Source organism: Lates calcarifer, linkage group LG11 (genome assembly GCF_001640805.2).
Source record: "Lates calcarifer isolate ASB-BC8 linkage group LG11, TLL_Latcal_v3, whole genome shotgun sequence".
In the NCBI taxonomy this organism is placed as follows: Eukaryota; Metazoa; Chordata; class Actinopteri; family Centropomidae; genus Lates; species Lates calcarifer.
The window spans coordinates 7,072,085-7,098,581 of record NC_066843.1 but is presented as its reverse complement, the minus strand read 5'-3'; the positions used below and the strand labels follow the sequence as shown (position 1 = coordinate 7,098,581).

The window sequence follows — 26,497 nt, the reverse complement described above, 5'->3', positions numbered from 1 at the left end:
AACACAAAGTGCTCGTCCCACACCGGGTTGAGAGTCTCCGGTTTGACCTCGGTCACCTGGATGCACCGGGCGGGTAACACTTCCTTGGTGCTGGAGCGTTTCTCCAACTTCTCCTTCCTCTTCCTGAAGCTGAACTTTCTCTCCTTCTTCTCCTCCATCTCCCGGGGGCTCTGGCCCACCAGGATTCCCAGCATGCAGTAGGGGTCGCTGTAACCTGGTAGGCCGCAGGGGGCGACACAGAGAAAAGGGTTATTGCACATGTGAAACTCGTTTATATTACCTTGATGATGCCGTTGCTGCAGCAAGCTATAATCAGTGTTGTGTTTCGGTCAAGTGCTCCTCAGTATAATCAGTCCAGCTGGTTGTCAGTGGGCTTGCTTGAGGCTTCATTTCAGCTTAGATAGACAGCAGACATGAGTAACTGGCCTATAAAACAATAACAATAACTATTGCAATACAATTTTATATTGTGATATAAAGTATGCCGTGCTATAACATAATGTCATTTTCCTCTATGAAAATACGACAAATGTCTGATAAATATAATATATATAAATATATAATTCAATATCCACGTTTAGGTAGCATGCACAGAAATTAATCATGAACTGCCAATCACGTCGCAGGTAATAGAAGTACATATTGTGCAAGATTTTAAGGTTTTAAATTAGTCTGTATCATTTCAGTTGTTTCAGATTAGTGAAATGTTCCACTGTTTGTCAAGTGTTTGTCAGGTTCTGGCCATAAAGAATAGTTTAAAACCACTAATTAACCATCTGGTTTCTTTAACTTTCACTCAGGACCAAAAATCAGCCTTTAATTTGAAAGCAATATAATTTGACATTAATTCTGACAAATGAACATTTGATGATGTGATAACATTTTTGGCCATATCAATGAGCCTTATGTCAGCTTGTTATATGCATACAGTACATACTAAGATATTACAGTAAGATACAGTATTGTTTCACTTAACTGTTGCAAAAGAAAAGAAAATTCTCTTGTTGAATATACTGCACAATATTACACTTCACTGTAACTAATTCAACTTCTGAGGGGTGACACACAATTGCTTTATTAAATAAATAAACTTTCATGGGAGAAAATAAACCTTTTAAAATCTAAATCTATGCAAATAAACAGAAAATTAACAGATAAAAATTAACAGATAAATAAATCCAGTCATTCCCCATTTTTAGGTTTTAGTCGTAAGAGAGCAACTGCAGCATCTGACTCTGAAAACTGATACTGTGAAATTATAGTTCTGTTTATCGTTTTTCATCACGTTTGACACCACAAAAAGCCATGAGAACTTTGTAATTATACCCATCATGCATTGTGTTATCACCGCACAGGCCTCACTTATCTAACAACTCTATTGCCATGAAGTGCTGAAAACTGTATGAAAGTGTTAGCTGAGAGGAGGTGAATCACTTGAAGATTTATTGAGTGGGAACCATTAAAAGCTTTTCAATTCCATATTGTTTCTGGATGGGACATATTTCACAGGGCTATTTTGTTTTCCATTAGAAAAGGGTTACTTAATGCTTGAAATATCTCACCATTTGCATCCTTGGCCATCAGGTTCTTTGCTTTCATAACAGAGACTCTCAAGGAAAAACTGGCTCGCTGTGGAAAAAAGGAATTTACAGCCTGCTTAGTAAATGCAACAAATCAAGGTCATGCACTGAGTGCATTACAATGCATTTCCATTTCTCCATTTAGGTAAATACTGTATCAGCATGTCTTGTAGAGTACTAATGTAAAAATCAGCCTCTCAGGTAGAGTTTCTTACCGTATATAATGGCTGTGTGAGTCACACAAGGTAGAAAAACTCAACAAATGCCACATAGCAGTAACTGTAGAGAATATTTACATGGCCAGATATTTTCACTCTGGTCACAACGTTTCCAGCAGTCTATCAAAAGGTTGCATAGCTCTTAACAGAGATATCTGAAAAGTCCCCGGCTGAGTCAAGTAGAAGAAATCATACAAAATGGGGCTTTCAGGAGTTACAGGTCTTACATCTCACAGCTCTCCGAGGGCATCTCTGCACTCCAACTGTGGCTCGCCAGACCATGCTTTCACCTTATTACTACAGAACTGTTGAAACCATTGGCATGAGATAATATCTGAAAATGCACAGAAACACCGGCTGTGGCTGCACAACTGAGGAGTTAGTGATGTTTCTAACTCTGCACGGTGATTTTAGCACATGAAATATAGAGTTTTTCAATTGCTTATCTAGATTTTCCAAAACACTTGTAATTCTCAGAACTTTCAGGGTACACACCACAGTATTCTTTAACACTTCCATTTGTTCTGCACAAGGCCATCACTCACTCAGAAGATTCAACATGTTTTAAAAGTAAAAGTAAATGAATCAATGAGTGTGTCCCTGCCACCAGAATGACATCTTCCTTTATCAATGCTGTCATGTCATTCTCATTCACTACATACAGTAACCAAACAAAGGCCAATGTTCTTTCAAGCGAACTGAATAACTGCCTCTTAGGTTTGCTTTAAAACACAGAAGTTTCAACAGTATATTCACAGGTTTCTTATTGGTGTTCATCTTTCTGGTACAGTATGTCCCCTATGCCTTATATACAGTATACTGTATAGTAATGGAACGAAAGAGTGCCTGGAACAGCAGGAAAAACAATACTAGTGTTCAACATACTAAGACGTTCAAAACTGGGAAAGTGTACATGGGCAAATGAGGTAAATACATCCACTCTGACACATTTCAAGCACTTAAACCTGCCAATTAAAATTGATATTGCAAATCTAACAACTTAATATATGTTAAGATTATATGACAGATTATATGAATAGACAGTGGGTCATGTTAAGAGCGTCTCACCTTGGATTCTTGAACTTTTTGGAGAATGATGTCATGTTCCTCTTCGCCCATATCAAACACCTTGGAGAGATGGCAAAAAATCGAAAAAGCTTCATATGTCACAATTTCCTGAGCTAACATCATGAGAACAAACGTGACAAAAATTCACTAAAACATCACTGAAATTCCTTTATAAAAATCTTTTGCTCAGTCACAGCCCCTGCCAACACACACCTGCACACCTTGGAAGAAGAAGTAGAAGAAAAAAAATTCCAGACATAAAAGAGGCTACAATCCTTAGCATGACATCACCTGAATGAATGTAATATTACAGCTGAATATCTGTGCACACTGTGACTGGGCTTTGATGTTTAATCAGGTCTGAGCTGAGAGCATCTGCTCAGATTCTTACAGCCTGCTCACAACAAATAACACTCTCTGTGAAATCTGGCATCAGTGTTACTCACAGAGATTTAATGAAGCTCAGGAAATACTTTGTTTTTCTGATCTGTCCATGATACGACCATTAAAAAATAAGATGGATAGATGGATACCTTTAGCAGGTACGCAAACAGCTCTTCGTCACTTTTCACATGTTCTGTTGAAGCCACTCCGACCCTGTTGACCACCGTGTACACAGCTTCCTCATAAAGCAGGTCCAGCTACATGAAAACACACTCCACTTAATAACAACCTCTTTAAAAATAAAAAGCTCATGTCCCTTTGACTTCATGCTTTCTGCTCTGCTGCACATCAAAAGCGTGGATAAAAAACTCCATGGCCACACTCTTGTTATTGTGTCTTTTAAAATTTAATCCCCGCTGAAACATAGTGAAAACAGAAAAGCTGAGCTGACGCACCTCTGTCCTGCTGATTCTGTCAGGGATAAAGGCTTGCTCCACATGCTCTTGGGGCGGCGGCACTGTGCAGGCCCCTCTTTGGCTCTGCGAGGGCACAAAAAAACAGTTTAGCCAAAACAAAACCTGCCTTTCCTGAGTGTGTGTCGAGTAAAAAACTAAGTTCATAGTAAGGTAAAGTATTACAAGTAGTTGATTTCCTTTGGTCTGACTGCCAGTGGTGGATAAAGTATTCACAACTTGGTTTAGAGTGGCAATCACTTTAGATGGGACTGTTAACAGCTCATAGTCATGTAAAAACTGACAAAGGGCCCCAACTAAACATTCCTATTTTGTAAGGAGTCACACGTTCAAAGGGAAACCACTGTTTTCCAGCCCTTATGATTCACAGACTCAACACAACCCCCTTGGCCCTATCCGTAGTTTTGGAGTGCCCTCAACTGGGTAGTGGCCCTTCAAAACAGAGCTACAAGGGGTAGGGGTTGAAATCTTTACCTAGGAAATGGGACACCACTTGTTACACATTTTGCAAAGCATTCTGGGAATTTTCTTCTCCCACTCTGATTAGTCTACATCCGAAAAAGCTCCATTTGGAGGGCCACCTGGAGGGAAAGATGACAACTTCCCCTCAGTTCCCTGAAGAAACAGGACACCCTTACTCTATGTGGCAGTGGTAGGTGTATGGGGATTGGGCCATAATATATCATATGGTTTTTATGTAACATCTTAATCTGATGCACAAATTAAAAAACACTAGACTCATTTCCAAAATTTAGACATCCACAAATAGGAAAACAGATCAAAATCTAAGTTCTAAGAAGATAATAAAATGCCAAATATGACATGTGGTATGGATGTTCCTTGTTTTCATGAACAAAGCTTTGATTTTTGCTTATTTTTCTGACTCTGCTGACATGCAGCAATGTGGAAATGAAGACATCAAGCTCTCTCTCAGCAAACATGTTAATAAAGCATCATTGCCTTGTTAGCACTGGCAGCAGGAGGAGCTGAACATAGCCATTGACAGCAGCTTGTCACAGTTGAGATTCCAGTCTTCTGAGCACCCTACTCAACCCAGCCCTTCTGTCTACAGACGTCATGCTGGCGGCGGCGGCAGGGCTGAATGACAGCGCTGAGGCCTGCCCCACGTACACGTACGTACGTGCGTGCGCTTCGAGTGTGTTAACAGAAGGAAAGGTGGAAATATTGGGTGGGGGTTACCTCAGCCTGGGCAGCCCGCAGCATGTTCTCCTGTTTCTGAAGGATGGCATTCATACGCTCAAAGAACTCCACGCTCTCCTCGGAAATCCTGCCAAGAAGAGGGAGCTGATTGACAATTCATCTCTAAAAATAGAGATGAAAGGCTTGGGAAAATATGTTAATTTGCAAGAAAAAAAGTGAGGTGAAATGCATGTTGTACTCATCAGTGTAACATCTGAATATTTCTGGGTACTGATTAAAAACACAGTGGGATTCAGTGACATTGGTGGGATCACACTGCATCCTGTTTGCAGACACTTTGGAGGAGTGTCTGTCAATAAAGGTGATCTGAAAGGTCTCCTTATGACTGGACTCTGTCGCCTGCAGTTCAGCTCGTTATTAGCTATCAAACGCGTCGTCTTATCTCATGTACTGACCAAAAAAAAAGGGCGGGGGGACAAAGCTGGTCTGGACCAAAGCTCTCAGCGCTCCTACATGTCTGCACTCTGCATGAACCAAGTTAATCTACTATGATGAGCAGAGCTGTGTGCAAAATGCAAATGATGTTTTTCTGTTTCCTCCAGGTGTGAGTGAATCCCCGGACTCCCGCCGGCCCCAGTTGTCATGGTGACACCAGCACAGTCAGGGAGGGAGTAGCTGGCTGAACACCTTGGGACCCCCCCCCCCCCCCATCGCCACCACCACCACCACCACCTTCGCCCTCACCTCCCGCCACCCCCACCCTCCGAAATCTCTTGCCAGGCATCTTCCTCAACAGCCTGTAAGGAAACACCGGGGCAGCCACTCTGATGTGAGCTGTAGCAGAACCGTCAGGATCAGCTGTTTGCCTGTACCATAACCACACCCCCCACCCTCTGGCCCTCCCTCCCTCTGTCTCCTTCCTTCGTCTCTCCCCCCCCCCGGTCACATTATGCAGAAGAGCCGTCTGCAGAGGCCCTATCACGCTCCTTTATTAGCGTCATTGCAGCGCAGCAGGTGTGCGGCAGTCCATCCCAGCACCCACTGACTCTCGCCGTGGTGGGGGAGCGGATGGCGAACCCTGAGGTATTGATGAAGGCTAATGGCAGCCATGCTGGGTGAGTTGGTCAGGTTTCCACTGGCATCAAACCCACTAAAACTTGAAAGGTGGATGTATTCAATTAGTAGGTCTGCAGCTAATGGTTATTTTCATTATTCATTCATCTGTTGATTATTCTTGACAAATCAATTAATTGTTGGGTCCAGTAGCACAGAAAGCTCATCATAACTTTGCAAAGTCAAACTTGACATCATTGAGATTGCTTGTTTTGTCAGACCAACCCAAAGACTTTTGGTTTAATGTCATAGAGGACCAAGAAAACCAGCAAATATTCATATGTAAGCAGCTTGAACCAGTGCCTTATGGGCATTTTAGCATTAAAAAAACAATTCAATTCAACTCAAGCAATTCATAATCAAAATATTTGCTGATTAAATTTTCTTTCAATCAAATAAACTAATTGTGTAAAGAGCATCAAGACTATTTTGCACCAAAGACAAGGCCTTTACTTCTCAGCTTTACTGGTGTGTTTGCGAAATATCAAAAACACCTCATCTAAAACAACTCTGTCAGTGTATGAAAGCTTGAAAACCAAGTCTACAATCTGTGAATGACTCCACAAACAAAGGCCGCTCCACTGAGAAAAGAGATTTAGAAGCTTTGTTTTTTGGAGCTTCCTTTTTTTTTTTCATTTGCACATATAGTACAAAATAAGCTTCATCTGATTGTAATACTTGTGCTATGAGACGCTCAATTCTCTCCATGTCCATCTTCAATCATCCAGGGCATTCTTCCACCCCGAAATCTGTCCCATCTTCTGACAGTCAAACAGCTTGAGGATTTGTCCAGACAGTCTGGGATCTTTTTGTTTCTCAAGCTTTGGGACGACATGTTCATGAGCAGAAATAAAGCCCAAATGATGCAAATCCAGTTAATTTTGATTTGATGCACCTAAAAATGATGCTGATATCTTTTAACCTTTCTCTCTCTCTCTCTCTTTTTTTTCTCTCTCTCTCTCACATACACACACGCACGCACACATACACACGCCACCAGAATAACAAACTGATTTGATGTTGCTAGGAAACAGGTCCTTTTTTTTTAAACTGTCATTTTATTCTAATTCATTTTCAGAATTCACTCAAACACTTCAATTATAATTTCCTGCCTAGAGAGTAAATCAGAAGGAAAACATAAATAAATAAAAACATGAACATTGTGAACTTCTTCGATCTGAGAGAATATGTGTTTAAACACGGCCGACTGGGAGTGTGAAGGTGACAGCAGCCCCCTCACTTCAAACTTCAATATAATATGGCAGTGCATACATAGCAATTAATAGTGCAGATATCACTGTCGTGTGCAGCATGAAAGACAATGTGACGCATTCTAATAAAATAAGATGATTTTTTAATCTGATTCATCACAGTTGTCAGTGCATAATATCAGCCTGCAGCTCCTATCATAAGCGAGTGTGCCCCCCCTCAATACTATACACAAGACAGTTTGTTTTACTCTAATTGCACATTTGATTAAGCAACAAAACACTGCAGGTGAAAAGGTTTCGGCATGGAGATACGATCGCAACAGCTTCGATAGGATCTCTCCATTCAATAACTTGGAGAAAGAAACAGCAATCTCTCAGCTAGAAGTACTGACAGACGGAACAGAGGCCTGGTGTGAAATTATTTCCAACTTCCTCTTGGGTGCTTCACAATTGTGTTTCACAGTTTAATACATCCCCACTGTGTGGGTCAATGGCTGACTGAGGGCCTGACCCATTTTAAACAGGCAAAGGGCAATTCTAACATACTCTCACACACAGTTCTTCAAGATAGAAAATGTATGAGCAGTGTGTTCCTTGCCCTTTGTTCATCAAACAATACAGTACTATAACCATCTTAAGTATTGCTGAGCTAAAAGAAAATAACTCTTGGATATATCTCGCAGTATTAAGTCATGTAGTGAAAGTTAAGCCAGTATTATTGGATATTCCACCCTCAGGGATTAAATGTGTCTCTCACTGGCGAGCATAACTGAACATGTATTAAGTTAGGGGTTTTTTTGTTTGTTTTTTTAAACAGGATAAGGCTGTTCATGTGTGCATCACATTGTATGAGGCCATAACATGCTTCACCTGTAAAATATTATTCAGAGAACTAACTAGAGATGGTCAGATTAATGTGGTAATGAGTACAATATTTAACTCTGAAATGCAGTGGCAAAGTAAGTAGCATAAATAGTACTCAAGCGAATTACAAGTACCTGAAAATTGTAATCCAGTACAGTACTTGAGTAAATGCATTACTTTCCATGACTGGTAGATTATTTAGAGTGTTCTGGCGCTCTCAATACTCACTAAACCACCAAATATAATTAAATATGCCAAAGAAAATAGTCCTCAACAAAAGGACAATTTCCTCCACTTTGAGTAATGTTTGCTAAAAACTACAGTGCCCAGCTGTTTCTGGACATTACTGAGCCTGTTTTAAAAAATGACACCATATATAAATCTTAAGTAGGAATGAATGAATGAACAGGCTTGGGGCTGAAAGCAACAGACAGAGTAGGTCAGAAAAATATAGAAAGATGGATGAACACGTGGTTGGTTTTGGTCTTTTCACTGGATTTGTTGCCAGTATGTTCAATATAGAGTAATGACAGCCTTATCCTTTAAATGCATAGTATTTCAACCATCAATGACTGTAATTGTGTGTGCATTTGGGGTTTTCATTAAGTGTCTTTCTAAACTGATTGTGCCATTGTGCATTAATTAAAATATGACAGCTTTACTGCAGTGACACTGAGGAGTCAAAGGCATTAATGACACTGCTGCAAGCTCATAATTCAAAACCCAGTGAAGTCAAGTGTGAAATATGAAGTCCACTGTTGCTGACAAAGATGGAAGTGAAACAGGCAAACACAAATAAACAAAAATATTCATTTGAATATAAAGCTCTGTGGGTTTTATGCAGCATAATGCCTGATCAATTTCATCTCTGACAGTATCTTATGCATTTCCGCAGACTTAACAACCCCACTCACATAGAGGTAAAAACATAATTTGCTCAACTGAATTAAAAAGTTCACCTCCAGTCTCTGCTATGAGAGCTCAGGGCTGACAGCCGACTGTACTACTGGGTCAACAACTGTGGATGGAGCAGCCCATATCTACACGGCCTCATTTGCAAATTCTCAATTAAAGTGAGAGTGCAGGCAGGTCAGCGGCAGTCTGAATGGATAACAAAGATCAACAGCCTGCCTCTAATGATGAGCGCTTAGGGAATGTGTACTGCTGAGGCTCAGTGTGAAGGCTGTAGCACCAGGGAGCTGGCATGGGAAATGAGAAAAAGGTGAGATACTGACAGTTCAAATCACTCTTTAATGAAGAACACAAATAGGGTACTACTAGAGCAGATTTTATATGAAACTGTGTTTAAAAAAATATATAATTAAGAATGATAAATCAATAAATCATACCGAGACAAGATTAATAATAACTATTAAATAAAGAAAATATAAATGAAAAATGTCCCCAAAAGTCCTCCGTAGGTCTAGTGTTGGTCTGTCAAATCCAAAATTGATCAGTGTTCAACACAGCATCCGAGGTTATATTCCATGTTAAAAATAGACATGGTCGTCATTACAAGTATAAGTTCACATTGTGGCAGCAGCCTGTGTTTAGGTTGCTATAGAAACCTCAGGTTCATACTATTACTTTTGGCTTCAGATGATGCTACAAAACAAGGAAAAAAAAAAAAAACCCAGACCCCCAAAAAAACAAATTATTGATTTTACCTGTGCCATGATATTTGTTGCTACGAGGCAGACAAGGAAAAACTCCAAAAAACCTTTAACAGAAAAAAATGGTATAAACCTTGGGAAGGATCAGACAAGATCCAGACCAGGGTACAAAATCTGCTGAAGTCCTGTTTATTCTCCCCATACTATCAAGAACACACATATTACACAACATTGTAAGAGACAATTAACATGTACAACAGAAAATAAAATAATAATAAAAATAAAGAATTGAACAAAAAATATTTAATCAAAATACATACTATACATATAGCATACCAAACATAAAAACACAGTACATATCTACAGTACATAGACACACACATGTACAGAAGCAAACATACATACACACAGGTTATATAGTATATGCACATTAATACAAATACAAATACAGACAGGCAAATACACAGTATGCAAATAATCAAAAACAAATCAACACAGAACAAATCAGTTGATTGTGGCAAAGAGGTGAACAATTTGTTTAGGAAATATAGATTTACTGTAGTATTTCTGTAAAACATCAACATTCATGATGTCAGCATAAGTGATGTGAGCAGTAAGTAACATCTGGAGTAAAACAAAACTGAACATTTGTTTATTCACAAATGCAGTGTAAAGAATTATTTTTTAATACAATTTATCTAAGAAGAGTACATCTTTATGCACAGCCTGGGTGACTATCTGGGTGACGAAAAGTTGGTTTATAAAATGTAAGGCTGCGACTGAATTTTAAATTTCTTTTCATTATCAATTACTCTGTTGATTATTTTCTTGATTAAATGATTCATTGTTTGGCTTATATAATGTCAGAAAGTATAGAGAACCAGAAGAGTCCACTTAAAAACAACCATAGGGGTTGTCAATGCAAGCAGCTTATTACGACCCATAGTTACGTTTTAGCGCTAGGTGACCTTTAGTGGCTGACATAATTATGATGGGGGCAAAGGAGGAAGCTGTGTGACAAAATATAAAGAGCAAGAAAATCCACATTGTGAGGAAGCTTATTGGGTGGATGGATGGATGGGACCACAAAGCACAAGACTTTTACACAAGAGACCACCACTGTTTGTTTCCCATTGGAAATCAATGCTGTCAATGGTGTTTCTTTTACCCATTACTGTTCCACAACCTTAACTGTGTGGTTATTATTGTAACCATGACAACGAATGTCCTCTAACCTTAAGGGAGTAATTTAACCTCCTTCCAAAAACCTAACCAAGTTGTTTTTGTGGCCTGGACCTAACCAAACCATGACCCTTCCTTAAGCTTAACTATGTGTTTATGATTGTTGCCATGACGACAGAGGTCCAGTGTGACTGCCACTGTATACACCATTTCATAAAGGTGCACTATGTGTCGTATCAGAGGGTGGGAACAAAACATTCGTATGGTCATTTAGGTTGGAGATTACTTCTTTTGTCCTATCAATGTTCCAAAACCTAAAAATATTCAAAGCACCATATTTTATGATGAGGAGAAGCAGAAAATCAACCAACCAATACAACCAACAAATTTTTGAATTTTTGCTTTAAAAATGACAGAAACGATTTATCAATTACAACAATAGAGAGTTACAGATTAATTTTCTTTCAACTGACTATTCGTTTCAGCTCCTGTTCAAAGCGACATCTTAATAATATAGAACATTGGAAAAAATCTAAATATCTAACATTGACTATCCACACACAAAACCTATTACTTAGCATCTTATTTGAGGAATCAAATTTTTATTTTTTTTTTTTTTTTTTAATCGGAACAAGAATCAGCCATCTTGTTTGTGCACATATACTGTTATCATTTCCTTTTGCTTTGTGTATTAGTCTCCAGGAGTTGTCTTGCTGTATTTTTGATGTTTGACATACATTTAAAATTTATTTACACATAAACATGCATACACACACTACACATAACTTTCATGTATATTTCCATTTGCACAAAAAAAAAACACATACATACATAAACATGTATAAAGTGATTTGCTCTTCTGATCTGTGAAGCAAAAAGATGTCTTTATTGTTCATGTAAAAGCAGCAGTGTGCTGTACCATCATGCACTCATATGTTGAACCATGTGGTGTAAACTGATATATAAGAAAGCAGCATTTGTCATCCCCTCAGAGCCTGACTGTGCATGTAATAGTGAGGCTTGATGTGTCCTTGGGGGGAGAGGCAGCTTGTGCATGGCCTCCTCACAATAAGTCACAACTGTGCAATAAATGGCAACCACATTAAAATGCCCTGTTGACAAGAAATGATGACCCGTGGCTTCAGCGGGACAGCCAGTGGAAAATAAATGAATAACAGACAGAAATGATTGCTTATGAGCTTGTGCTGCTGTTTTTGAAAAGGCTGTCATTATGTTTCTGAGCTGCACTGACTGCAATTTAATCTCCCTAAAAAAAGACTCTCATTATCAAAGCTATTACTTGTCCTAAACAGCAACACTCAAGTAAATATTACCTGTAGCTAGAAACTATGTTTCTACAAACAGTACTACATTAATAAACAGCCTACTTCCTGCTTCTTCCTCAGACTCAAGCAAGGTTTAATTTGCATCTGACAGTAATGCACTAGGTAATCAAAAAGTAAAAGCAGAAAGTACGTCATGACCCTACCTCTAACGTCATGAGACATGAAGTTCAAGCTTACACACTTCTGATACCCAGTGTGCCTGGGAGGATTTAAATCTTAAGCACCATTACATTTTCATGAGATAAACTGTGAACAACAACAAAGTATTTACAGACATGAAACCTCAGTAAAATTATTAATAATATGTTAAATGAAACAGCACCAGGCAGCAAATGTCCACAGACTTTCATGAGAATGACATCCATATAAAAACTTTGTAACCATCAGTTTCAGTACTTGAAGTCATACATGAGTTGGCTCACATGGGTGACTTACCTGCGAGGTAAGGGGTCAGGACAGTGTGTGAGGGGGCTGCTGGCAGCAGGCGGGGGCTCCCTGCGGCTCCTCAGTGACTGGCTCCTCTGCACCTGCCGCAGCACACTACTCTTCAGGTCCAGCAGCGTCGTCATGATGTTTCACTGCTGGAGCGGACACAGAGAGCAAACATCAAGACGCAGTGGTCACACTGCTGCACTGACTGACAGCGTTTGTGTGAAGGAGTAATTCTAGAGAAGTGAGTCAAATAGTATGTTTCATTTTAAGTAATTTCATATTTATACAACTGGTTGTTCCTGGAAATATAGTTGGTTCGGGATATTCTTTTGGTCTAATCAGCTGCCTAATCACCCCCCTCACTCTTTTAACATAATTATACTCTTCCCCGGCAGAAGGTGTGTTCTATTTCTGTCCGGGTCTGACTGATGCTGCAGGGTGTGCAATTTATCTTCCACCTTTTAGTCTGGTCAGCTCATAGTCGACCAACCTTTATTTTTGGGACCACACTTTCTAGAAAATATGCAAATCGAGGAGCCTTGTCGAGCCGGGAGCCATAAGAGCTGCATAATGGCAGTGTCACAGAAATGGTAGTGTCACTTCAATAAACGTGCAAGAAAACAGAGCTAATGTAAGCAGAGGCTATGTTTAGAAATGTTCCCTGAATGTCTTAATCACAGACCTGGAGTATCTGCAGGGCAAAAACTATAAGAGGACTTAATAGCTATGCCCAGAATATGTTGCAAAAACAGCTCAGTCAAAGCCAGCTGATATGAAAACAGAAAATATTGAGAAATAAAAGACATTTGTAGGAAAGTGTAGTGTAATGTGAGCTTGCAGATGGCTAATTTTGGTTGAGAAGTTTATAGAGAATTAGTCTAATCATGAAAAAAGCACTGGTGATTAATTGAAAACCACCTTCAGTAATAACTTCTTTATCTACCTGTACAGAAAAAGTCTATGATTAACAATTAATTATATCATTTACACTTTCATGACATGCTTTGCCCAGTTGACATGCTTTGCCCAGCGGCACATCAACAGCAGATGTTGAAGCTGCCCTAAGGCCACATGAAGACACACACTCACACATTCATACAGTACACTTCAGCTTTTGTGCAGATTAAATGAACATATGACCAGTGACTGTATATAAAGATAAACATGTCTCCATCTCCTCCTACTGCACCAAAATGAAGCCAAAATATCGCAGTTACAAGCGCTGCCATCTTGTGTTGGTGACGTCATTTGGAGCCAGAATCTGTGCAGTAGTGATCGGATATATGAGTAGTATCAATCTTCTCATCGAATTCTCAGAAATAGAGTAAATAAGTATTGCTGAAAATCTATAACTAATCTTCATAATGAAACCAAAGAATGTCTCCCATGTCCTTTACCACCTGTTTAATTTTGCAGATAGAATTTATCCCAAAAACTCTCTTTTCAAATTCCAAGAATGACAAGTTTTTTCAAGATGTTGTTTTTATCTGTACCTAAAGCAGTAATTAATAAATGTGTTAACTAATAAATTATCAGTTGTCAATAGTATAAACCAGAAATATTAAAAACAAAACATAATTAGGAATATGTGGATTAACATTATATAGCATAACATTACTGTCTTGCAAGGTTTAACAGACTGTTATTTAAGCATTTGTTGAGGACCGTATACTTTGGTTAATGTGACTGTGAAATATGAGTTCAGAAAAATGAGGCTATGTGGCAACCTTGGAGAGATTGGCACTGTGTTGCTAAGCAATTCACTGAGACCAGGCAGGTCTTTCTCAGAGCCATTTGCCACAAAGTCTCATTTTGGCTTCATGGTGTCTTTAAAGTATAACTGAATAATATGACCTCATAACAATATTGTGTCCTGTCAGTTCTCCCTGCAGAAGAGCCAAAGAATAAATGATGATGATGATGAAACTGTGCGGTCAGCATTTCCCCTACTCCAGGTAAAATGATAAAGGAATGAGGTAAAAAAAAAAAAAAAAAAAAAAATGTAGTAAAAAGTAAGCAAACAACATCAAATGGTTTTATATCAGCTCATTTTTGCCTATTGACTGTAACTGCAGCTGACTCTGTAGTCTGTAGGCACAGGAAGCCAAGGTATAAACTCTATTTAATGGGAATATTCTGTGCCACATAATTGGCATGAATATCATTTTTAAGTGTAATGCTCCTTTGTGACTCTTTTAGCCAAAAGTCAGATGCTGAACTTGATTATGTATCTGTAGTATAGACCCTTTATTAGGAGTTAATCCTTTTAATCTTAACAGAAGGTTGGGCATCTATAAATACCTGTGGTTCAATATTAAAGATGGTCACTAAACCCTCACAGGAACAGAATACATTTATTAGCTGCCACATTTTTCAAGTGCAACACAGCATTTCGAGTCACAGTGGCACTGAGAGTGTTTACAGAGCAGGCTCAGTTTCATTTTACTGTTCATTTCAAGTAAAAGAAAAGAATTCATTTGGTCATTAATTGCATTAATGACAGTAGTTTCTACAGCAAAACACTCAAGGATGCTCACACATCTGCCTAGCAAATGAGGAAGAATGAAGGTTACGGCCAAATCAAAGATTGTCCTTAACAGCATCCCTGCTTGTTCCAGTTTACCACATTTCAACTGTGATATGAAGATGTTTTAAATGCGGCTGTGATACCGGCTCCACCTGCATGACTGAGAGTCTTGTGATCCTCCAACAGCAAACAGAACAGCAGTGAAGGAGGAAGAGACAAAACACTCAAGAAAAGAGGACTGACAAGGACACAAGAGAGAGGGTTTGATTGATGGAGAAGTTGTTTCAGAGGACAGTCAGGCAGACTCAGACAGTCAGACGCTCTTTTCAATAGTTGACAGCTGATGTCTGTACATCTGTGTGAAAAAGAAGCGATAAACCGTGGGCTGCGAGCTTCTTTTTGACTTTTCAACCAGCAAAAGACACACTGTTATTAACAAAATGTAATAGAGGACAATTAGCTCAGTACGCTTGTGGAGCGAGCCTCTAAGCTGATGCAGCCCATTTAAAAAGAATTTTTTTTTTAGATGACACTGTTGAAGGTTGCCTGTTTTGAATTACAGCACTTACACCAAATGGATCCAGAAAATGAAACATATTTGCTTGCATGACTGCTGTCATTCAGTGCTCCAGGCCAATTCCACAGAGAGCAGTACTCAGTTGGCTTCCCAGCTCCATGCAGCGGGAGCCAGAAATTCATGGTACAAGTTGCATCATTGGCTGAGCCAAAGGACAGTATGCTATCAATCCAGGAGGCTGACATCTGTTATCTACTTGGAGTATCCACACTTTACTCTATTAGACTCAAGCGTCAATACTCCTTCCCTGTTAGATATCATCAATGTGTCATTTCCAATGCGCCTCACTGAGGAGCTGTTGGAATTTCCTCTATTTCTCCTTCACATAGTCATTTCCAGTGTTTCCCAAAATAACACAGATAAGTGCCACCTTACTATTTTCAATCAAAGGTGGTGGAAGCGCATGTAAACATTTGGCTATAGCCACATGGTTGTCTCGTAGGCTTTGATCATTCTGTATCTGATTTCTAGTAACAGTCATGCACTAGGTTTGCTCATTTACTAACAATGATTTACTCACTGGTAGTTCCAGCTTATACCAGACAGAGAGAAACAAACATGGAGGTGTGTTTGGCACTGTATATTCAAACTCTCATTCCTGCTATCCTGCAGCATCACCACTGGTTAAATGACGTGCAGTCTATCTGTGTTAAATCCTGCTAATATGCAGGAGCCTGTACTAATAAACTGCTGTTATATGCTTCCTAATTCAGACATGTTGCATTTTGATGGAAGACTTCAATATTAACTGGTTTCTCAGAACATGTCAATAAAGGAAAAAAATTTCTGTAACTCATTCTGTGACAAATGCCTGCAATTTGAACCAGGTTGTGACCCTAAGACCACTGCACTAGGCCATCACACATCCACATTTACTGATGATATATCCATTAATATCCCTGACCTATGACCCAAGGTCGTCCCTGTACTTGTGGCTTTACAAAAGGAATTCTAGCATGCTTAGAGCAACCCAGAACATAACTCTGGTCAGAATTTCAGTCAAGCAAACATTTCACTTATACATTCATACAGAAAGTTCAGTCTTTTGAGGTTTGCAAAGAATTAAGCAGATCCCACAACTGCTATAGCATTATTTATTAAGATTATGAGCAAAGAGGCTGACAGACATACTCCTCACAAAAGCGCATAGCTAAGAAAAATTATGCTTCCTGGCTGGATAATGAGTTAAAATCTATAATGGCTGAGCATGACAATGCTGAAAACATAGCCGTTAAATCCAATAATTGATGTGACAGACTCACACATCATACGCTGAGGAACACCATCTCCAAAATGAAGAGACGCAAAAAGAAAATTATACTATCAACACAAACTCTGAAAAGCTTGTAACAACAAGAAGAAAACATCTGAATGGCATAAGAAAAAGCATTAATCCAGGTATATCATGCATTGTATGTCAATCTCATGTCAATCCTACGCTGCTTGAAACTGCCAATTATTTCAAGAAATCCTACTCAGATAGCACAGAATTGAAATTCAAGAATGAATTATGGTGATCCATCACTGTCATGTTTTCTAATCAAAAGGAAAATCAGTCAAGATAAACAGTCGCCTTTTCAGTTTAAGTTAGTCAATAAACATCAAAGTGGAGAAATTGCTTTCATCTTTCTCTTAAAAGTCATCTCCTGACATGGACCATTTAGATGTTGAATTACTGAAAATTGCAGCAACATATATAGAACTCCTCCGGTAACTTGCATTTTCAGTAGATGTTTGATTACTGACATATTTCCCACATCCATGGAAAAACTAGATTCATTTTTTATTAGACCTATGACTAATAGCCAACTGATCACTTGCTATTAATATGCTTAGACACCTGGTTACTCCACCACTGCTGCTCTGGTCCAGATGACTGATCACTGGCTTCAAGTAAATTAGTGGGGGCTGGATTTCTTGACTTTAGTTTTGCTACTTTTGATTTAAATGACCCTGGAGTGCTATGAACCAGGTTAGACTGTTATGGTTTTTCAATGTCTGTGCTCTCTTGAATAAAAAGTCATTCATTTAATAAGACTCAAACTGTTTATTGCAATGGATGTTTTTCCAACTCTGAGAATGTTTCCTGTAGGGCGGCACAAGGGAACTGCCGCCTTTATTTCACAAACCACCTTCTATTTATCTTGGATCAAGGAACCATGGTTATGTATTGCACATTATACTACTGCTGGCACCACTGATGATATAAGTGAAATCTTAAATAAGGAGCTGGAAAAGATGGATTTAGCACTGAATTTAATTAAATCTAAATCTATGCTTTTTCAGATCCAGAGCCAGACTAGTCTGCAATCCACAGCTAAAGCTGTCACTGCAGGGCGTCCTATGGGAGCAAGTTAAAGATTTTTGAGTATCACTTTGAACTACAACCTCTCTTGGTCTCTGCATATTGATAATGTTAAAAAAAATGGGAAGAGGCATTATAAGCACCAGCAGGGAGTGTTCTCCTGATGTCCCCCCAGGTGTTATGAACATGGTTATATCATCACTGGTTCTAATCCACCTTAAATATTCCTCTGTTTTGTCTGCAGCCAAAAATAATCATCTAGGTATCCTGTTTTTATCAGGAGAAGAATTATCTGAACCTGAATTCTTTTGAGCGCAGCTTAAATGTACCAACCAAAAACATGAACATTGCACTAGGAATGCTGAGAGAGGTTAAACATGTCTTCCAAGATCCAAAAGAAGATTCCATTCTCTACAGAGCAACTGCGTCAGTGTAAGCTAATGGGGAATCCCCTCGCCAATAAAGAATTAACAATAAACTTAACATGTCTTGTTGAATTACATTTGTGTCTATTGAAGCTACTGTGAATAGCTGCCTATTGTATGATGGGTTTATTCTTGTATGCTTTTTCACTCTGTCATTGTTGAGTCTTGCAGAACTTTAGCTCTTTGAGCCTGACTGAGTCTTAGACTTGTTAATACTTCCTGCTGTCAATCTCCATTGGAGTTGAGCTGCAAATGTCATAAACATGACGGTATAATGGCTAAGTTTAGATGCTTGTATTTATCCACAGGAATAAAAAGCAGCAGAGTAAACTGCAAAGAGTGACTGACTCTGCTACTAAAAGATGGGGTTAGATTTGCTCCGGATCTGTCTGATTGTCTGTGTAAGATCTCAAAATCATACATCAAGACTATTCTAAATTTTCTGAGAATTGCATATCGACATGATTTTGAATTAATGACATGTTCAGAATTCTGCTACAGGTGAGACTCAGTGAACCTGTAAAACCAACATGTCCTCCAACCTAAATGACCACTGTGTATAGGCTATTTGCCCCTACCTTGGATACAACCCATAGCAGCGTACCAGTGGCAGGTGTACTTGATGTTTGTCAGCCATGGTAACAATAACACACAGTTAAGGTTGTGGAACAGTCATGGATATAAGAACAAGCACTGATTATTAGTTTCCCTGTGCTTTGTTGCCCCATTCATCCATCCAGCTTCCACCCAACCTCCTCCCAATGTGGACGGTCACTTCTCGTAAATCCCAAATAAGTTTCTTCTGGATTTTTGTTATTACATTAATCAGATTTTGTATGTTTGAAATCAGATTTTTTCATCAGTTATAGTTCGTATCCATTATATACATGTCAATGTTCCAGTACTGGGAAGTCTAAATTCCCAGGTTTCCAGGTTGACTGCTAAAAAAAGCTGCATTTTTATGTGCATTTTGTTGCTGAGCATCAGAGGCTCCAGTTTTGTGAGGTGAGAAATTGTTCCCTGTTTCTGCTCTACTGGGCGACTTCTGTTAACAGTGTTATGTTCTCTTCATGACATCTTTAAAAGGCCGAGCAGCTGAAGTACCTGAGGCATATTTGCTTGCTGTGGTAAACAGGAAAAAATGTTTTCCAACTTCAAACTACGGTGACACAGACAAAAAAAAATCTGCTCAGGCATCACATCATATCCACTACGTGCAGTCTGGTAAGCATGGACTGTTGACAGCTAACAGGCACCGCAGAGCAGCTGTCTCCCAGGTGAACTCATTTCAATTACAGGAGTGGATCTCTCCCAACTGGATTTCACTCTGTCTCAGCTGTCAACCCATAGTGACAAAACGGGTCGACGTGCCACTGTTGGTGGGGGCCACCGGCTGCCAAGGAAACACTGTCAAAGCCAAGTAAATGCCTTTTTTTGCTACACTGGTGCCGAAGTCGTGCCAGGGAAACACTTGCTCACCAGTGTCTCTCTCCTGTGAGAGCCAATGAGCCCGGCAGCCAAAGGCGCCTTGCTGATAGGGATGGAGTGTCTCTATGGTAACAGCAGAGGAAAAGGAGCTGGTAAATACAGGTAAATGGAATTCTACAAAGGCTGAAGAAAAGACCCTTGATGTTATAATACATTCACCTTAATGCAGAAATACATGGAGAGCATTATATATACAGTTCATACTGATGAGTGTAACCATTACAACAGGCCACAAGCTGGTCACTTTTGCCCCTAACACAAGTATGATGTTTATCACAGTCTCAGTCAGTTCAGAGTCATGGATGGCATATGACATCTTAAGTATTGCTCCTACTTCTCATTCCTTCCTGATTTCACATCTTTTAAGTACATGTCAGCCAAAAGACAGCCAGATATATTGTAGGAGATCAATAAAGTAACAAGGTTTACAATGTGTTCCGCAGTGGTCGGTAATTAGCAGCTTCAGACAGAGTCAAGATTAGATTGTGTCTGGTTTTCAGTAGCGCACCTTTCTAAATCATTAGTCTTCTTTTGTTGAGCACTTCTCTAAGTGTCTGTTTGACCTGTGAAAGCTTCATCCTTTAGAGAGTTGTTGAGTGTTTCAAAGGAGGGTCGGGACAGGGAGAGAGGGAAAGAGCCGGGGGGGGGGGACTGACAGCCACGCACACAAAATATATAAAAACTTAAACAAAGGCACAGATCCTTGCTTATTATACTCGAGATAATGCATCCTTTGTCACCATGAAAAAAAAAAAAATCACTCCAGCAGTAACACTACATTGTCAAAAATAGCAGCCATTGAGCTTTATGCAGAAGCAATAACCAGCCACCTCCATAGTTTACGCAAAAACATCAATCTGAATTTACAAGACACTGTGCTACAATACAAGTGATGCTGAAGTCATACAACTACTATAATTAATGGTGCACTTCCAACTGAACACTATATTTGTACATTATTACCATAACCTTTTTATGATGTGCGAGCAGGAGGAAAACACTGGGGAAGCTGCTTCTTTACAGACAGGTTTTTTGAGCAATGACCACTGATCCACTGTATAATAATCAGAGGTAATGATTAATTAATGACTAATGGACTCATAATGATTAGTCTAAAGTGGAGTTATGACCTCCAGCAGGCAGCTTCTTGAGAAAAGAGGAGAGAGCCACACAGTTTAAAGTATGAGCAAAACAGGCAAAGATAGACATTCACAATGTTTTTTTTCTTGTTGTTCTGCAAATGCCAACCAGAGCTTCTCTTCTATTAGACTGCAGTTTCATGCGGTTGATGAATCCTCTTCATTGCCCTTTTAATCTGCAGCACATGTAAGCATTGTCAATATTAAAAGCTCAGGTAAATTACAGGCTTGGAATTGCTGTTGCTGTCACTGAGGGAAAAGATAATTCTAGCTGAGATGTCGCCGTGCGTGTGTGTGTGTGTGTGTGTGTGTGTGTGTGACAGAGAGAGAGAGAGAGTGAGCTCCAGAAGCATCTCCAAAGCACAAGATTGATCTATACACAGTATGAAGCTTCTGTGCGCATTGTTTGTCAGCTGCTACAGGGGTTAAAAAAGATCAAGAGATCTAAACCTTCCTTTACCTTCAGGAGAAATATGACTTATTTTAGGGAACCTGTCAATCAGGATAAAGCACTGAGTCTACACATGTTTCAAAGAGTTCATTCAGGATGGTTGTAACCAGGCTCATGAGTAGAACAGCACATTTTCAATGACATATCCACGCTATCTTTATCTGATGTGATGCTGCTGTGTTGCACCTGTGTGTGTTTTGATTCTTCATGGGTGTGGGGCGTTGCTTTTGAAATATGCAGAGTAATTGGCTGCATAACAAGAGAGCATTTCCACAAACAAACAAACACAAACACACACACACACACGGTAAAACAGTGAGTCAACTACTTCAGAAAAGCCACAAAACCTCGTCCACCTGTCAGAGTTTTAGTGCAAAACCAACATTATGCAACATTTCAATGAAATGGATTGGCAGATTGTGTGTCAGCCTGGTTGTCTGCCTAAATCTGGCTTCACTCACAGACAACTTGAGCTGCTGATCAGATTTCTAACATCGTGTTTAGGATGTTTATGATGAACAGAAGGGGGGAACTTTTGGTCATATGGCAGACATATTGTGGGCTACAGCATTTATGATATTTCTGCTCACAAAAAGTGGAAGAGGTCCAATTCCTCGGTTGTAAAACCTCACGGGATTCATCATATGTCAATCATATATTAATTCATACACTGATATTACCTGGGTATCAACAGAACTTTTAACTCAAAAAGGCTAAATTCACATTATTTCTAACTATTGTGAAATGTGTGATCAACAGGTGCCAATTAACCAGCCTCGGTGATGACAGTATGAGTCAGTGCAGCTGTTGCATGTTTTCTGCTTTATTTTTTCTAAACTAGAAAGGTAATTTTTTCATGACGTTAGATGGTGAAAAAACCCAGCTCACCTGTGTCTCCTGACAGTTTTCCAGTGTGAAATGTTTTTGCTGCTGCGTGTGTCAGAGTTCCTGTGAATCAAAGCTTCGGTCGCTGCAGCAGTTGACGCTGTTTTTCTTCTTTCCGGAGACGTGGCGCAATCAACTTGTGTGAAAACAACGTTTGGGTATTTTTCTTGTAACAGACGACAGACAAAAGCTCATTTTAGTCCTTCGAAATGCTTTCCTGAGCTCACGCGCCACCGATGCTCGCCCAAATATGGTCATAGGAAGTGCAGCGATACTTCACTGCCCCCGACTGCTGTCGGAGATATCGCTATTATGAGTTGACCGCACGACACACACACACACACACACACACACACACACACACACGATGTAGGGCTAAAGTAAAGAAAATTGTGATTTCTATCACGAAAAGTTTGACATGAAGGGGCTGAGTTGTGTGGACAACAAGAGCATACAAGAGTAAGTACAGGCCTCTTTTGAATAGCCTTATTGTTCCTGTTTATACTTATGAGCCCTTTTGTACAGCATAGGTAACTTGACTTCGCCTGATGTGTTTATTATAATCATTTCCTATAGCTTCTTGTTTAGTCTAAAGAATGGTAATGTAAATGTGACGATTAGATATCACATAAATGAAAATAAATTTAAAGCTAATGGATGATACCATAATTGAAATGAAACGGCTAAATAAGTTTTGTTTTACTATAGTCTTTTGTTTTACTATAGCTATTCCTACAGCTATAGCTAACATGACTTTTTAGTACTTCTTTAGTGGCTTTACTTTTACTTTCCAGTTGTTTTGTGAATCAACTTTTATTTATTTATTTTTTTAAATTGCATTTCTTATAGAGCACAGAGCCACGAAAGAGAGGATGAAAGCAACCAGTGGTGTCACTCTATCAGAGTTTTTATTGGTCAAGTTTAAAATTCAACATCTAACTAACATCATTTGTTCCTTTCTCATATTCAAATTCAATTAACAACAAAGAAGAAAAGCTCCCATGTAAAGTTAAATTAACCATATGGTAATCACATTTACTGTTATTTCTTTAAAATTACAATACAGATGTCTCTTTCCAGGGTTTGCTCGGTACATTTGATGATTACTTCCGGCCACAGGCACTTGAATGAAGTGGAAAAGCAGAGGTTTACGGTGTGCACCTGAAGGCGTCATTTGACTGTTGCTGAGGGATGTCGCCGAGAAAAATCCTCTCAGCGACGGAGGGGGAGCAGGTTCCAGCTGTCAGTCAGGCTGGGATTCATGTACTCTCACCTTGCTGTGCCTAATTAGCTCAAACACTGCTTTAACCGTGTCGTTATTAACAGCACTTCAATAGGACCTAATACGGTATGTTGTTGGGGTACTGAGGAGATGAGAAGTCGTAGGCTTTACATACAATAAGAGTCAGCAACTATTTCTTTCATAATGTGACACTTTAAATTGCACATTTAGTGTTGGTCAGTAAAACATAACTTCCTTGCTTCATCCCTGTTCAACTAACAATTAGCAAAGATCTGACTTTACTTAAAATTCTCCTCATAATTACATTGACCAGTTGAGATTCGCAAAACTTCATCTGAACCATAATGTCTCACTGATAAAAGAGGATTAAAGATGGGATTGATATGGAAATGAAATAAAAATTTCCTTTAAATTACTTGTTCCTATTTAACTCCTGCTGTTTTGACAGTATCTTCTGTGTCAGTGCTTAGTTGAATGACACTCTTACAGTAATATTTGCAGCACAGTGCAAATAAGGTTGAGCAGATGATACACAGCACTTTGAAGACCTTGTATTATAGGACACATGCACTTTCTCACTCGTCTGTTTGCACATTAGGACACATGAGCGGAAGGGTATGTGCACAAATGCTTTAAATAGGCACAGGAACATTAATTATATGCTTGCAGGGTAGAGGTGTCTCTCTCCAAGCACAGAAATTATTTCACACATGGCCATTATAACGGGAGCCGCAGTCAGGCAGCATCTCATGGCGTGGGACTGACAATTCACAAACAGAGCCCTTCATCAGCGTCAACAAAGTGAGAGCTTGTCAGCATCCTGTGATTAGGGAGTTTCCTTATCACTGTTTACCTACAGTAATCTACATAAGAGCCAATTCTGATGTGTTCATTATACGACGTGGAACAGTTTAAATCAATTACTGAGAGTGAAATTTGTTTATAATGTCCAGGTAACATAAAATCAAATCTGATCTGTTGGTGGGTAATAATGAAGTGTGGCGGTGCAAATCCAAGCTGCAAACACCAGATTGCTTGAAAAGGTTGAAAAGCCATTTTAGTACCTCTTTGCATTCCTGTGAAGGTCAAAACAATAGCACAAACACCTCAGCTGTTTGTTAGATAAACATACAGTGGGCATTCAAAAGGATAACAGCTGCAGTCCAGTATTCTACATTAATCCCACATCCAATGCTAATTAATACTCAACCCTTAGGTGGGTCATGATGGGATAATTGCTAATATTAAGAACCTTTAGACTTTGTTTGGTGTTTTCTCACCAATGCATGTTAAAAGAGGGAATTTTCTTTTACTAGTAACTGAGAGTGCCCTTGGAGCTGTGAATGAGGGGGCAAATAACACAAAAACAATGTGGTGAGGAGTCTTAATGCCTGAGTCTGGAGAATTACATCAGAAGCCTTATCTAATGTACTAATGAGGGAAAACAAAGGAGTCATCCTCGCTGATTTTGATACGCTTTGACATCATTCTCAGCAAAATCAAGCAGAAGGCTTTTCCCATGTTGAGTGATAAGACACATGTGACCCTTCGCCTTGTTTCCATGGACACATCATTAGAGAACTTCCCCAGCTGGCTCTGACTGCTTGAAGCGTCAACGGCGAATAACAAGTGAAGGATTTGGCTATAACCAAGAGAAAAAGCAAAACAGACTTTCAAGTTCAACTCTCAGCCTGATTAAAGGCCTGTAAGCTAGGACATAATGGAGCGGATGCAGTGGATGTATTGCAAATGACAAATTTTCAATAATGTGTGAACATACTGATGTTTATTCTTTGTATTCTTGCATTCTTTTTTCAGATGTATACACAAATTATATCATTTATGAAGTATTTTTGATGGATTACATTCCCTTGAAGAATGCAGCTCAACTCAAAATCACGCTCCAGCGTCATTGTCTGAGTCAAAATTTTCTGTAATCATTCATTTTTACTGCTGCAACTTCCAGAGATGCAAGTCAGTCTTCTTTTCTTTTCCCTCTCATCTCTCTAGTGAGCGTATGAGATGTTTGACAGCAGGGAAGAGAGGGGAGGTGTATAGCATACAAAATCTTGTATCTGTTTCCATGTGGCTATATTTGTTTTGACTGCATTATTTTTTAGCGCTCTAGTTAGTTAATTTGTCTCAGCCGCATTACCCTACCTTGCATAAAACTTGTAAACAGCGCACAGAGGGAACCAACTTGTTTTTTGATGGTTTTTATAATGTAAATTGGATTTGGAGATGCACTGACAGGTTCAAAAAAGCACCCACTCAGATTTGACCCACTTTGTTTGGCTTGTGAGGAGCTGCAAAAAGCCTCAACAAGGCGGGTGACTGAATGACAGAAATTTAAAATACACACACACACACACACACACACACACACACAGCGACCCGGTGGTGAGTAGTCTGTTGCCTCTGTGTTTTGTCACAGCACAAATCATAGCTAATATCTACACTCACATTAAGTGCAGCCTGTAGCTGTGAGTAACAGACACGTCAGGCTGTGTTTTGGGGTACACTAATCACTGCTGATTCTGTGGCGTCATGGCGTAAAATAATGCCTAAAACTAACTGTTAAGCACACCTGAGTAACTTGTGACCAACTAGAGCCTCCTCTGACTGAGTCACAGCCAAAGTGAAGCTCATTTGAAGTCCCGGGGTAGACAGTAACTTACAGATAGAGGTTTTCTTCTACTTTTATGGATCAGTAGCATTGGACAGGACTGTCAGAGCACCACCACAGTGACATCTGACTGAGTTTTATTTCTATGCCATAAAGTTAACCATGTAAAATTCCCTATCAGTCATT

At 39.4% G+C, this 26,497-nt stretch overlaps 1 protein-coding gene across 1 annotated transcript in view; it reads right to left on the bottom strand.

Annotated features, from left to right (window-relative positions):
* The window catches only part of baiap3 (BAI1 associated protein 3), a 37,770-nt gene extending 15,091 nt beyond the window's left edge, over positions 1–22,679 (bottom strand). The window contains exons 1-8 of the mRNA XM_018705098.2: positions 22,446–22,679; positions 12,649–12,794; positions 4,924–5,011; positions 3,706–3,789; positions 3,400–3,507; positions 2,867–2,926; positions 1,563–1,629; positions 1–214 (exon numbers count right to left, since the gene is read on the bottom strand). Of these exons, the coding sequence (XP_018560614.1) occupies positions 1–214; positions 1,563–1,629; positions 2,867–2,926; positions 3,400–3,507; positions 3,706–3,789; positions 4,924–5,011; positions 12,649–12,782 (755 nt within the window). The 5' untranslated portion in view covers positions 12,783–12,794; positions 22,446–22,679. The remainder of the gene's footprint in view (positions 215–1,562; positions 1,630–2,866; positions 2,927–3,399; positions 3,508–3,705; positions 3,790–4,923; positions 5,012–12,648; positions 12,795–22,445) is intronic.
* Between the last annotated feature and the right edge of the window lie 3,818 nt (positions 22,680–26,497).